This window comes from Crotalus tigris, unplaced genomic scaffold (assembly GCF_016545835.1).
Source record: "Crotalus tigris isolate CLP2741 ecotype Arizona unplaced genomic scaffold, ASM1654583v1 scf7180000017551.9496454, whole genome shotgun sequence".
NCBI classification, from domain to species: Eukaryota; Metazoa; Chordata; class Lepidosauria; order Squamata; family Viperidae; genus Crotalus; species Crotalus tigris.
Window position 1 is genome coordinate 898,880 of NW_024096469.1, and position 15,598 is coordinate 914,477.

Genomic DNA, 15,598 nt, shown 5'->3' on the forward strand with positions numbered 1-15,598 from the left:
GCCCAACCCATTAGATCTGCCAGAAAAGGTATGCTTAAGGTTTCATCTGCTAGAGCAGTGGTTCTCAACCTGTGGGTCGGGACCCCATTTGGGGTTGAATGACCATTTCACGGGGGTCACCAAACCATGCTGTCCGCCATTTTTTCCCTTTTCCCTAGCTGTCCTAATCCCTCTTATTGGTGGCCACACCCACTTGGGGGTCACCACAACATGGGGAACTGTATTATGGGGTCACGGCATTAGAAAGGTTGAGAATCACTGTGCTAGAGACTTCAGGTCCTATCTGTTAGAGGTGGGTCCCAGAAGGTGGGCCTTCTCTGCTGTGGTATCTCCTTACGGAACATTCTCCTCCCCAAAGTGAAGTTAGTTTTTCATCTGTTAATAATCCCTCAAGACCTAGTTTTGCCTTCAGGCCTGGGGTTCCAGAGGAACAATGATATTCTAAGATGGCTCTGTTATTGGGATTCGTATTTATTCTCTCCTGTGCTTGGTGGTTTACATATTTTTGATAATGACTGTTCTATATTTTTAATAATAATTGTTTTATATATTTATTGTTTTACTTGGTTGTTTGCCACCGAGTGTCACTTTTTGTCAAATGAGTGGCCATATATTGATAAATAAATAGTGTAGAAATTAAAAGTTAAGCAGCACATCAATGCAAAACATTAGTAAATTAGTAAATGCAGGTGAAGAGTTTAATGCTTGAGATAAGGATACAGAGGCATTTTCAGGAAGATTAGAATGATAGGGAGAGCTCAAAGATGCCTCATTGGTAGAATATGTTTCTTACAAAAAAAGTCCAGGCTTTCGATTTTTTTTTTTTTAATTTTCAGAGGGCCCTTAAGAAACAAAAGGTAAAGGGGTCCCTATGGATTTTCCTCCATTAGTCATTGCCAATTATAGGGGATAGTGCTCATCTCCATTTCAAGGCCATTGAGCAAGCGCTGTCTGAAGACATTTCTATGGTCATGTGGACAGCATGACATCACAGAGCGCTGTTACCTTCCCACCATACTCGTACCTATTTATCTACTCACATTTGGATGCTTTTGAACTGCTAGGTTGGCAGAAGCTGGGGCAAGGACGGGAGCTCATCCTGTCACTTGGCGCTCGGGTCTCAAACCTGGGCTGTCGGCTTTCCAGACAACAAGCCTAGCATCTTAACCGCTGAGCCACTGCGCCACCCCTCCTTAAGAAACAAGTCTGCCTGGAACAGCATAGGTCACTGTCAATCCATTTCACCACTGCAAGTCATAAATTGGGAAATTATAAATTAAAACAAGTTATGAATTGTGCCACAGTATTATACTAGTAGTATTACACTGATATACTACTAGCAATCATATTAGTTTCCAAACCTAAAGTTCTGTATATTTAAACATTTGGGTTAATGGAAATTAAAAGCTATTTGAAGGGATGTAAATATGAAGCTTCAACTTAACCTTAAGTGATTTACTGATTTGCCTATGTACTATCTTTCTGTATTTTTGTATCTATAAATGATCTTATTTGTTAAGAATTAAGATTTTGTGTCTAATTTTTCAGTGAATTTAGATATTCATAAACTTGAGGCTTATCCCTTGGGAATAAATACTGCTGAGCTTGGTAAAATTTAACACAACGCAACTTAATATTGGTAATGCTTACATTTTAAAAACATTTGTCCATTGTTGTCTGTCTTTTTTTGGGGGGGGGGGGGAAGGATTTTTAGACTTGTCCTAAATTTAGATGTCACTGAATTGGTTACATATGCCACCTGCTGTTCACATTACAGAAATACTTGGTAAATGAAAAGCTTTTCAGAAGCATTATTCTATATCCCTTTTTTCCCCATTTGTTTCATGCATCTCATTCCAGGTGATGAAAGAAGTCCAGAGTGCACTGAATACAGCAGCCGTTGATGACAGTAAACTTGTACTTCTTAGTGCAGTTGGCAGTGTTTTCTGTTGTGGCCTTGATTTCATTTATTTTATTCGCCGTTTGACAGATGATAGAAAAAGGGAAAGTACTAAGATGGCAGATGCAATCAGGTTTGTAAAATTATTCTATTTGTTCTTAACCAAATCATGAGCTAAAACAGCTATTTGTGAAACCAAAATGGTTATTCCCAGTTGTACTTGGATTTTTTTCCTCAGTCAGTAAATGGATTTAAATCAGAATATTTACTATTTTAGAGATATTGTAAAAGTGTCTACTTTCAAACTGGGAAGAGTTAAGCATGGCTAAACATGTTTTTATATTTGGAAGAATCTTATTGGATAGATGCAATTTTTACCTTTCATAAAAGTCTCATATTATGGGAAACCAGATTATCCAGAAAGGTTATTAGACTAAATATTTGGAAATTATATATTGAGAGAGTCTATGTGTATGGACCCTCCAACTCACAGAATGAGAGTTTAATTTTCTGCTTCCCAACCTCCCTGTTTCACTGAAAAGGAAATTTATTTATTATTAATACTAAATGTGAGAAACATTGTTAAGAAATGACTCTATAAAAACTAAATCTTAATATCTAAAACAAAAATCAATGTTGAAGAGAAAAAATTGAAATGTTTAACAATATATTATTTCAAGTGGTTTTTTTGTTTTGTTTTTTTAAGTGTGTAATATGAGAAACTACAAGTCAGTTGCTTTATTTCTTATTGTTTCTCCTCAGTATTTAAAAAAACATATTTTAGCAAACTATGTATTTTGTTCTTGAGGTAAAGTTCATTTTATAGCTGTAGTGTTTTTTTATTTTCAAAAATATATTTTATATGTATTTATCAAATTGTTTTGAGCATCCTAGCAAAATATAGATAAGCCCTTGACTTACGATTACAGTTGAGCCCAAAATTTATGTTAGCAAGTGAGATTTGTTAAGTGAGCTTTGCCCCATTTTACAACCATTTTTGCCATAGTTGTTAAGTGAATCACTTCATTTTTAAATTAGTAACACAGTTGTTAAGTGAATCTGGCTTCCTCATTGACTTTGCTTGTCAGGAGGTTGCAAAAGCTGATCACATGATCCTGGAACAAGAGAACCGTCATAAGTATGAACCAATTGCCAAGCATCTGAATTTTGAACACAAGACCATGAGGATGCTGCAACAGTTCTAAGTGTGAAAAAGACTCATAGGTCACTTTTGCAGTGCCGTTGCAACTTTGAATGGTCACTTAAATCAGGGCTTTTCAACCTTTTCACCTATTGTACCACTTTTAGGATATGGCAACATCCGAGTACCACCAGTCGCCTAGCAAGGTGTCAAAAACTTGATGACCAAAAAAAAAAAAAGTGATAAAGTACAGGTAGTCCTCGACTTACAACAGTTCGCTTAAGTGACTGTTCAGAGTTACAATGGCACTGAAAAAAGTGCCCCCCCCAGCCACAGCCGAGCAAGACGCCTATCCTCCCGGCAGCGCTCTTCCTCCTGTCCGAGATTTTCATTGTTGTGAGGCATTTCTGTTGAGGATTGGCAGCAGGGGTTGGGTGGGGGGGTGTTTGGTTTTATTCCCCCCGTCTGCTGGATGGTTGCAGCAGGTTTTGGTTGCTTCACATGACCCTGGGACACTGTGACTGTCATAAATATGAATCAGTTGCCAAGCATCTGAATGTAAATCACAAGACCCTGGAGATGCTGCAACATTTCACCTGATTGGCGCTTATTCTGGGCTCAGCAGAAGCGCCAGGATCAGCGCCGAGCTCCAGCTGGAGCCTGGCGCTGATCCTGGCGCTTCCGCTGAGCCGTGACAGCCCTGCAGCTCCAGCCATCTCTCACTTAGACTTGTGCGGTGCTGCCACTGGTTCAGCTCATTCCCCTCCCCCGCTACCACTTTTCTAGGATGGTTGCGTACCACCTGCCAGGTGCCAATGTACCACAGGTGGTACCCGTACCACTGGTTGAAAAGCCCTAACTTAAATGAACTGTTGTAAGTTGAGAAATGCCTATAATAGAAATGTTCTAATAGTTTTTTTAAAAACTACTTGAAGGCAAACACTGGCTACAAATAACTTGTGCTACTACGTTCACTTTCTCCTTTAGAGATTGATAATTAAATTTGATGCCCTCCCTCCATTTCACCTCCAATAAAATAGTGGTGTTACCAGTTCTTGTTTTATACTTTAATAGGAAAATGTGGTTGTGCCTGTCACATTTTCAAAAAAGTCTTTATAAACAGTAAGTATTGGAATAGTTACAATTTTGAAATAGATTTCACTAAAGTATATTGCTGCTAAAACGTGAGCTGTAACCATGTTCTTACTTTATTTCAGGAATTTTGTAAATACTTTTATTCAGTTTAAAAAGCCCATAATTGTTGCAGTAAATGGCCCAGCTATTGGACTTGGAGCATCTATATTACCACTATGTGATGTGGTATGGGCTAATGAGAAGGCTTGGTTTCAGACTCCATATACAACATTTGGGCAAAGCCCTGATGGATGTTCATCTCTCACATTCCCAAGAATAATGGGTCTGGCATCAGTAAGTAATCTGTAAAATACAGGTAATCCCCCAGGTACGAACGTTCATTTAGCGATTTTTCACAGAAACGAATTTATTCAGAAAGGTTACTTACATTAGAAATTCAAAATTGTGACCAAAAAGAGGTCTCTGTAGCCATGTGACTTGGATTCAGTCACTGCTGCAAGCGGCGGCCATTTTAACTCTGTGACTTGCCTGTGCTGTTCAGGTTACGAATGTAGTTTCCTGAAGCTGAAAGAGGTGTGGAGTTGTTTTTGTTTTTTGTTTGTCCCTGGTCACATGGCCAAACAAGAGCCAGTGATTTTTGCAGCCGGAGCCTCCTGGGCTTGAGGACTGGAGTCCTAGAATTGCTTCTGTCAGTGTTTTAAAATATTTTTTTGTTGTTACTCTATAATGCTTGCAAACTGTTTGCAAGCACCACTTTGGAAACTGCTCTTCTTTTTAATTACTGTACTTTGCAAACTATTGTGTTTGTAAGTACAGTACTTTGCAAAGATAAAGTTTGTTCGCATTCTCCTGGAAACTATAGAAATGCTAGCCAGCATCTACACAAAGCATTCTATAACCGTTCTGTTTCCTTGCTTTTATTTTGGAGATTAGCATATATTACTGGAGTTTGCAGGTTTAAAATTTAAATTGCCTCCAGAAATTGTGGGTGTCCCATCACTGAAAGCTTTTAAGAAGAGACTGGATAGGCAATTATCAGAAATATTCTCTTGAGAGAACAGGGGATTAGACTAGATGACCTCAAGGTCCCTTCCATCTCTGTTACTTTCTGCAGTTCTGTAAAGCCCTCCCCCATCTCACTCTGGGTGCTTGGCTTGAGATTCTTAAGCTAATTAGTGGCATGTGGGTTTTTTTTAAAAGGAGGCTAGCAACAAATGGGTTAAAAAAAAAAGCAGTTGCAAATTGAGAGCTCTGCAGCCTGCTTGGAGGCAATTTAGTTCCTGTGTCAAAGGATGCACTGGAAACAGTTGATGGTCGGCCTGCAGCAGCATGGAAAGCCTCTCAGTTCAGGTAGCGGTGAATGACTAAATCAAAGGAAATAGTTAGTTCTTTGTTCATTTAATGGCCCATTTGATTCAGTTAATGAATTTGATTTTAAAAATTTGTAAAATTGAGTCTGATTCATTTGACAATTTTTTTTGACTTATGAACTTAATGGGCAGACTCCATTAGGTTCGTACCTCGAGGACTACCTGTAAATATATATGCTATTTATTTATAACATTTGATGTGCCTATAGTTTTTAGTATAATTGAGTTGACATAACTATATATATTTTTTATTGCATGTACCCCTCCAAAATGTCACATTTTGACTCATTCTATATAAGGAAAATGTTTTGGAATAAACCAGTAATTTTTCAGGATGAAAAGATTTCTGGCTCCTAAAATATAGCCATGTGCTTTTGTGCTGTTGCATTTTTACATATTCACTTCTTTTTACTTACATTCTACCTTCTAAAGTAAGCTAAGAGCTATTTTTATAAGTCTGAAGAGATGCTGGATTTAATTTAAAAAAGATGCTTCAGGACATGGGGGAGCATAAAAATACAAAAAATAAAAAACTTACATTAAAGCAGTCAAGACTTTTTGTGGAGTCAGTTGAGACAAAATCAAGAAGGCAGTTGGGTATCCAATGAGAAGCAAATCATAGGTTTTTCAAATGCATCTGTGCAAGCTGAGTTTAAAATATATCATTTGTATGAAAGATTTCCTAGTGTTTCAGATTGTATAAATGATTATAAACTATCTGAAGCTGGAATTAAGTCTTGTGGACTGATAGTCTAATAGTCTAATCTGCTTAGCCTACCATGTGTTACTTCCTATTAATGAGGCAGTTGTTTTTCATGGTTACTTCAGAAACTGTATAACCGTAGAGGAACCAGTAATGGACATTTCTGAAAAAAATGGAAAATTTCAATATATTTGAAAGTATATTGAAAATATATTACACAGATTCTATTGCACTAAGAAATGTGATTTTTTTTTCTCTTAAAAAATATAGTGGAATAAAAATCTACAAAGCATGGTTAACAAAGTACATTAAAAGTATGGCCTTTGATAAGCGTTCCCCCGCCCCGTTTCTCCTTTTTCTACATTTTTTTGGTATAGCAGAATCAATAGGTACCCTGTATTCAGTAGGGGTGAAAACAGATACCTGAAGCTCTGTAGAGGCTTTGTATCAATTTTTATACTTTAAAAACACTGGAATATCCCTCAATGTAATTAGTGAATTGAAATTGGTCATAAGCTAACACTTACCGAAGCTATTTAAATTCATCAATATAAGAAATGGCTTGAAAATTGACAAGGGACAGAATTGTTTAGTTCTGAGGAAAAGATGCAGATTTATGCACATTTATTAACCTTATTCCAAAAGGTGTATAAAATAGATAACCTTTTTTTGTACAGGTGAGCTACAACACAGAGTCATATAGCTTCCTGGTTTATCTTTTGGATTCTCGTGTATTCAACTCCCATTGGAACAAAGGGATTGTAGACCCTAGACCTTGCATAACTATTTTGTTTTATTTTATTATTTTCCATCTAACAATAATAAAGAGAGATTTTTGGGGAATGGCAGTTCGAAATTGAGAGAGACCCCAAAGGTTACAAAAATGACTGATAGAATTTACAAGTGGTCTGCAGGTTGTTTGCCATAGCTTGATTTCATAATCTGTTTCCCTTAACAAAATTTCTCTATGTAACTTCCTTTGAGCTATTATCATGCTTCAGCAATCAATTCAAGTTGTTGACTTTAGATATCTAGTTCTAGTTTTTGCTTTTCTTCTAATATTAACTAGATTTTTTTCCTTAAAGAAAAAGGATCTAGCTGTAAGGATCTAGATTCCATATTTTGGCAATAAACAGTCAATTTTAAGTTAAGGTGAATAATCATTGGCAATTCTTTATGTAAATGATCAGACTACAATGTATGTCTTGGATCATAAATACTTTGAAACTCTTATGTAGGGCTAGAAGTTGACACTGAATTATTGTATTGCTTTCAATATTTGCTTTATTTCAGTTCAGCACACAAACAAAAAGTAACATAATCCAGTTAATTGTTCCAAGTAAGGAGCATTTTTTATAAGCCACAGTGTTTATATTTAGAAAATTTGTATACTTTGTTATAACTTAACAAATAATTTCTATCTTTCTCAGGCAAATGAAATGTTATTTAGTGGAAGGAAGCTAACAGCACAAGAAGCATGTTCAAAAGGACTGGTGTCTCAAGTATTTTGGCCAGGAACATTCACACAGGAAGTTATGGTTCGAATTAAGGAACTTGTCACATGTAATTCAGTTGTAAGTTGCTTGCTTCTTTCAATAAAAGTTTAATACTCAGATTGTTATAATGATTAAGTATCCGTTCACAAAGTAAATTTAGTCTAAAATCATTTTGATCTGGCCCTCCAATATTCTGGGAAGGATTTTCACTATTCAGAACGTACATGGGCAGATAGGGTTTCCACCAACTATTCCAATTAACTTTGAACCCAAAAGCTGCCATTTTATTGCCTCCTCTTTTAAAAAGGCACTCAACTGCAGGTTGTAATATTTGACAGAGAGAAGGAAATGACGTGTGGATGAACTCTGCAAATAGGTTCCCAATATCCAACAGTGCATCATCAGTAGCTGTAATGCAGCTATTGTGTAATGCATAAATCTAGTAAAACAAATTGTAAGTGTTTATGGTAAGAATGCACTATAAAAAATCAGTTGTTTTGACTGTACTGGTATAAATAGCTGGTCCAAAACTATGGAAGGAAAAAGGCGTGAAAACCGTCTCTTGACTTTTTACCTGAACAGCTTAATTCCAGTGATGGGATTCAGCCAGTTTGCACATCTTTGGCAGAACCGGTAGCTAATTTTTGTTGCCCAGGCCCAGAATGGACTTCCAGAAGCGGCATCCACACAGAGAACTGGTTGTTCACATATTTGAATCCCACCACTGCTTAGTTCCATCACATTTCTCTGTTTAATTTAGAATTTCTTACTGTATAATAATTTACTTACAAAATAAAAACATGTTTGCATTTAATTATCTGTTAATGCAGAATGTAAGGTTTATAATATGTTGAACTCCCACCACCATTACAAAATAATTTGTTGCTGCTGCATTAGATATGATAAGATCATACACCTGCATTCTAGTAGTCGGTCTGAGTGGGACCAGTATACATTTTGCAGTCCATTAAAAGTACTTCAAGTGTGCCTTCAACTGTATTCTTCTAATCTATTTGGAAGGCCTTTCTGGAATAGTTCCACAGTGTAGGGTGAGATTTGCAATGGAATGTGGATTGCAACTTGCTGTTTAGCATCAAGTCTTGATTCAGTACACATTATTATTAGCAAAAGATGCTTATATAACCAAACCAGAGACAGCTGGGTAGCTTCAATGAAGAATGAAAGATACTAGTTTCCACACTGCAGCTGTCTTGTCGCCCCAGCCTTAATTACAGTTGGGAATGTTAATGTTTCTTCACTAAGTTTTCTTGCAGCAATTAAAACCCACTTGCATGTCTTCTGTGCATGCAACATACCCATTTTTAGCACAGCATCTAAGTTAATTGCAGTCCCACCACAGCCTGCTAGACTTGCAGTGTTTCTCAACCTTGACAATTTTAAGGCATGTGGAATTCTGGGAGTTGAAGTCCACATGCCTTAAAATTGTCAAGGTTGAGAAAAACTGTGCTAGAGGGATTGAGGCAGTTAATCTTTCTGAGATAATATTTGCACTTTACTGTCTGTGCTTTGCGGTTTTAAAATGCTAATTTTAGGAAAATTTAAAAGTCAACTGTATTCTAAACTGAATATATACTACTTATACATTAAAGACTTGCTCACTTTTACCCTTAACAGTCCTTTCCACGTTTATCTGTAATCAAAGAAGTTGTGTAATAGAGCAGTGATATGGGGGAATGAACATGCAATCAAACCACAAGGGAGAGCAACATGTTGAAATAGCACTTCAGATGTGCAAAGAGTGTGACTGTGCATCAGAATTCAGATGAGAGGATTCCTTCAGGATAGCTTCAAGTAGCAACAGAATGCCTTTTGCAGACGTGTGATTGTTTCGGAAAATACCGTAAATGCCGGCGTACAAGGCGACCCGGCGTATAAGACGACCCCCGTCTTTATAGCCGGGCCGCATTCCTAGAACGTCATCTTATACGCCGGAAACTACCAGTATTTCCGGCGTATAAGACGACTCGGCGTATAAGACGACCCCCGTCTTTGGCGCCGATTTCAGCGCTCGCGGAAGTCGCCTTATACGCCAGCATTTACGGTAGTTGAATAAGATAATGTTCTGGAACACTTCATGCTGCCCTAAATCAGTGAGGGTCTGTTGACATTCCTTTCACATTTAGTAAAACAAAGCTAAAATAAATTTATTCCAAATTATCTTGATGTTGTACTACCTATATGTTTAGTTGTTTTGCTATTTCATTCACCCAGATCAGTTGAACTGAAACATTTGATAAGGGAAGAAAAACTGAGTAAAGGGTACTAATAGGAAAATCCTATTTCATGCAGCAAATCAGTTTGAAATATATTCAAAAATCTGCCTGCACACATGGAAGAGAGGAAACAGACTTTTTCATTTGCTTTTTTTTTAATCCTTGGGTTTATATTCTCTTCCCTTGAAACCCAAGGAAAAGATGTGATTTGTGCAAATTCCAAGTCTACTACCAGTTTGGTGATTTTCCAGGGGCAGACGGGCTGTTGAGCCAGAGCAGCCATTGGATTTCTGACTGCTTTCTACATGCCTTCCCTTCTTTCCTTTCTCCGGGTGGGGAATCCCTTTTTTATATGAAAAGGGCAGACTAGAGGAAACATAGCCCCAGAGATTATTGGATTGGCTTAACATTTAATCTTTAAGAGTTTTATTTGTGAAATTGCCAATGAAAGTCCCTGAAAATTGTTAACATCCTAACTTTAGCATGCCTGAACAGCTGTGCGTATAAACATAAATCATTTCAAAGTAGAGTCACCCTGTCAGTTAGTGTCACTGTGACTTTTATTTGACAAGCATTCTTTCCGTTCCAATTGCCCAATTCATTTCATACTATGCATTCATATTGTTGCCAACTGTATGAAGGAAAGAGTTTATAATGTAGACCAGAGGTGTCAAACTGCCGGCCTACAAGCCGGACGTGTCACACAGAAGCCGTGCCCACCCCATTGCCAGCAATGGCAAAAATGTCCCGATATGTTGCGTGACGTCACGTGATGTGGCGAGTTTGACATGTCTGATGTAGACTTTTTCTGCCAAAATAAGGTTGGGGGGGGGTTGTTGTTAATCTACTACTGCTAGTTACTACTGCTAGTGCTAATTTTAATGCAAAACTATTTTTATGCAAATTAAACTCACGGAAGAATGTCAAAAATGTAGCATGGAAAAATAAATCATTGCTGAAGGGAAGGCGAAATTTTCTTAAAAGTGGATGGTCCCTGTGTTTCTTTTTCCTTTTTTGTCTGTTTATCCTTTCTTGGCGGTTCAGGCAGCCTATATTTTCAAAAGTGTTCTCTGTTTATCAAAGTGCTTGTCAAAAGAGTATTTGTTAGCCTTTCCCTGATTCTCCAGAATTCTAGCAGGTGAATGTAGAGACTTCATTCTCTAATCTGGACCACAAATAGAGAAGGAAGAATTCCTCTCCTGGCTCTACAATTGTGGTCATTAGCACTCACCTATGTCTATAGGCATGGTATTCAATTATTTTTATTAATAACATGGAGAAAGAAATTAAGGGAATGCTAATCAGTTTTGTAGATGATACAAATAAGATAACTAATGTCATAAAAGGCAAAGATAAATTCAGAATGGGCCAAAAGAAATGCAGTAGTCTTTTACAGCAGGGGTCCCCAACCCCCGGTCCGTGGACCAGTACTGGGACGTGGCATGCCAGCAACCAGTCCGCACAAACAAGCAAAGCCCCATCTGCAGGATGCAGGCAGCACACAAAACCATCCCCCCCCCATCCGCGGAAAAACCTCTCTATGGAACCGGTCCCTGGTGCCCAAAAGGTTGGGGACCTCTGTTTTACAGAAACAAATGCAATATTATTAATTTAGCAAACAAAAATTCTTATCTCAGGAATGGAACTTTTGAAAAGAAAATTGTAATGAAAATTAATTGCATAGAGAGCCAGTTTAATTTAGGCAGTAGCTTAAAAACTGAGAAACTGTGACTTCTGTTCCCAACTTAAGTACGAAGCCAGCTGGATAACTGGGCTGGTTACTTTTTCTCAGTTCTAGGAAGGAGGCAACGGCAAGCCTCTTCCAAAAAACCTTTGCCAAGTTGCCAGGATTCAACACTTGAGTCAAAGGCACCCCCGTCCCAAAAATTTTAATTCCAAACTGAATATCTATTGCTTTTGATGATTTTTTTTAAATTCTACTCTTTTAGATAAACAGCTCTTGATAGATTTCAAATGTACAAGTATTTAGACATGCAAAGTATTCCAGTTTTCAGGTCTATGATTCAATTATTGGCTTGAATCTTTTCCCAGACCGAAGGATAGATTGGAATACACTGTTCAGTTTTTAATTTGGTACTTCTCTGAATTTGCAATTCAGTTCCTAGATCAGCAGAAACAAAAACTGTAAAATGCAATGTTGAAGGCAAAATAACTTTAGAAATCCATATTTTAATAAATACATGTAGACATTTATGTTGCTAAAATAAACATTTTGAAACGTTTTAAATATTTTGTGACCTTTTAAAGAAGGCATTGGTGCAAAGTTAGGATAGAGTAGATATAACTGATAAGATATAACTGACAAAATATAAGAATACTGATTTTTCATTCATATATGAAATGCCTACTCTATATACCTTCTTAGAGAGGAGTGGCTGCCACTGATTCCTGTTAGGAAATGTGAATGACTTATTTTTAAAAGAGAAAGAAGAATTGTGTTCAAGCTGTGATTCTCCTGTGATTATCTGCCATCCATAGTAAAGCAGTGGACTTAACAGCAACAGTCTCCATTCACATGCTTACTCTCTGACCACTATTTGTGTTGAATATTAAATAATACCATGCCTGTACTTCCTTTGTTTTTAAATTCAATGTAGGTACTTGAAGAATCCAAAGGTTTAGTTCGTAGTATTATGAAGATGGACTTGGAACAAGCCAATGATAAAGAGTGTGAAGTTTTAAAGAAAATTTGGGGTTCTGCTCAAGGGATGGACTCAATGTTAAAATACTTACAGAAGAAGATTGATGAATTTTGAAGAGATGTGCATTGACACTGGATTGTATTTACTTGGACATCTGGATTTCATCAATACCTTAACTGAAAGTAAAATAAAACATACCTAAGGCTCAGAAAATGTGGGCTAAAAGGTAGAGGAACATGGTTTTATGGTCAAGGGTTTTTAAAAGAAGTACTGTATGTTAAGCATTGAACATTTTTTTTTCCACACACACACACATATAAATGTATATAAATATATATATATATATTATATTTCTTTATATACACAAACTAAAATATATAATGGAGTGCACTACCAAACTTTTGTCTTCTACTTTGTTATCATTGGCTAGTACTGTATCAGAAGAAAATGGTGAATAAAAATGAGATGTTGCATTATTTTGTATGTGGCAGGAAAGTCCTGAAGCAATGACTATTTTTTCACTAGAGTCCAGAGTTAAAACGGGTATTGGCCGGCCCTTACTTTCACTGCCCCAAAAGTCAGTTAAGAAGAGGCATTGCCTTGAATTTTGAGAAAGGTTTAAAAATACCTCAAATAATGATGTGTTCTAAAAAAAAATATATTTTTTAAGAAAAAAAAATACCCTATATAGAAAATGCCCCTCCTCCCCCAGATACCCAAGTGTGCTCAGGATTTATTCTATACAAACACTCAGCCCTTCATGTTTTGGGGAACATGCCCCATTCTTACCCAGATAGCATGAAGATGCCAGTTTCTTGTTAAAAAAAAAAAAAAAGTTTTGTTTTGCAGTATTAGTGAATCACTGAAATACCATATATATTATGGATTAAATAATAGTTTAGTCTTAGTGGTTTTATAAAAATTTAGGGTTTTTTTTAATTATTTTACTACATAATTGCTTCGATTGCTGAGTGAAAAAAAACTACATACATTGTTTTGTTCTGTTTGCTTGTTTAAAGAAATATACCAAAAATATATATATGATGTTCATCTTTAGCCTCCTGTAGAATATATTTTATTTAATAAGTTAAAATTTGTGTGGCACACTATTAATTATTCCTTTTTCATGCTATCTTATCTTAGCTGTCTGTTGTCTTTTGTCAATGCTTTTAATCTTAATTATACACTATGACCCTGATCCAGAGAACTCTCCGTGCAGCAACAGGCTCTAGGCATTTTGCAAGGCATTGGATGAGATTCCCCTCCAGAGAACAGGAATAGTGCTTTTAATTGAAGTGGGTACGTAGAGGTATTGCTTTTCTATTTGGCAGGCTATATTGATGCAGGATTACTATCCGTGGCCTCCCAACCCTACATCAAGTGTTGGAGGCAGCCCCTCCATTTTCCATCAAACACACACAGTGCCCTTTTGTGCGCATGGGACTGCATACAGAAGGGCAATGTGCTGGTGAAATTCTGTTTTCATGCCTTTTCTGGATCAGGGTGCATAATAGACAGTCTGGTATACAAGAGTGCCCTGTGTAAATAGACCTATTTTGCATTCCTGTTGGGAGTGTATGATGATTCCTACTCCAGATATCTACTAGGATTTAGATATCTATACTTGCAATCTTACTGAATGTATGAAGAATGGGGAAAATTTAAACCTTATTTTTGTACAGTTTGGAACTTTATACTTGGAGCCTGACCACCTCATCCTAGCAGAAAGATGTACAGTGTGTAAATCTGCTTTTCCTTGGGTTGGTACAGTATTTTTGCATCTGTGGGACCTAATTTTTGTTGTTCTAGTAGTTTGAACTATATATAAACTGTACAATCTGTAAAGTTTTTATAGAATAAATATTCAGCTGTGAACCTGTTAAAATAAAACTAATATTTCTTAACACCTCTTAAAAGTGCTGCAAAGTGTTGTACTTATTCTCCATTCAGTGTTCTTTCATCTTTCCCCAGGAAATGCATTTTTATAGCTTTGAGATCTTTTTTGAACTGTGGTCTGTAGTAATTCTTGTAATTTTTAATATTTTTCCCAGACTGTATGTCTTAATTTCCTGTTTTGAAGCAAAAGCAACTTTTAAAAGGCATATAGAAAACTCACTGGATTAATTCTTAAGGTTGGTTACTCTACCTCTTGGATTCTGGAATGCAGGTACAAAAGTATAAACACTTTCCCTTGGTGTCATGTTGAGACATCAGTCTCTGCTGTAACCTTACTTGTGCTGTCTCTAAAACCAGGGTAAAAAAACAGAATAATATGATTCAATTTCCAGAGGACTAATCTCTTCATATCTGAGCAACTGCAGTGTGTTTGCAGAAAAAGGCTCAGATTACTATTGTATGTTGCTTTTTTAAAAAATTGGCTTAAGACAAAAGTCCTACATGTTAATTTTAATCAACCACTTTGTTTTTGCTGCATTGTGTAATTCTCCATTATGATCTATAGTCCAGGGCTTTTCAACCAGTGGTACGAGTACCACCTGTGGTACATTGGCACCTGGCAGGTGGTACGCGAACATCCGAGAAAAGTAGTAGTGGGGGAGGGGAACGAGCTGAACTGGTGGCAGCACCGCACATGCCTGAGCGAGAGATGGCTGGAGCTGCAGGGCTGTCAGGGCTCAGCGGAAGCACCAGGATCAGCGCTTCTTCAGGGCTGTCAGGATTCAGTGGAAGCGCCAGGATCAGCGCTAGGCTCCAGCTGGAGCTTGGCACTGATCCTGGCGCTTATGACCCCAGAAGAAGCGCCGATCAGCTGGAATGTTGCAGCAGGGTCTTGTGATTTACATTCAGATGCTTGGCAACTGATTCATATTTATGACGGTCACAGTATCCCAGGGTCATGTGAAGTGACCAAAACCTGCTGCAACCACCCAGCAGACGGGAATAAAAGCCAAACACCTCCCTACCCCACCCCCACTGCCAATCCTCGACAGAAATGCTCACAACAATGAAAACCTTAGACAGGAGGAAGAGCGCCACTG

At 37.3% G+C, this 15,598-nt stretch overlaps 1 protein-coding gene across 2 annotated transcripts in view; it reads left to right on the forward strand.

Moving 5' to 3' along the window:
- Positions 1-14,518, forward strand: part of CDYL (chromodomain Y like) — a 132,609-nt gene extending 118,091 nt beyond the window's left edge. For both annotated transcript variants that reach the window (XM_039342793.1, XM_039342782.1), the window contains exons 4-7: positions 1,861-2,033; positions 4,259-4,469; positions 7,640-7,783; positions 12,558-14,518. In XM_039342793.1, coding sequence (XP_039198727.1) covers positions 1,861-2,033; positions 4,259-4,469; positions 7,640-7,783; positions 12,558-12,716 — 687 coding nt within the window. In that variant the 3' untranslated portion in view covers positions 12,717-14,518. The remainder of the gene's footprint in view (positions 1-1,860; positions 2,034-4,258; positions 4,470-7,639; positions 7,784-12,557) is intronic.
- The last annotated feature ends 1,080 nt before the right edge of the window (positions 14,519-15,598 follow it).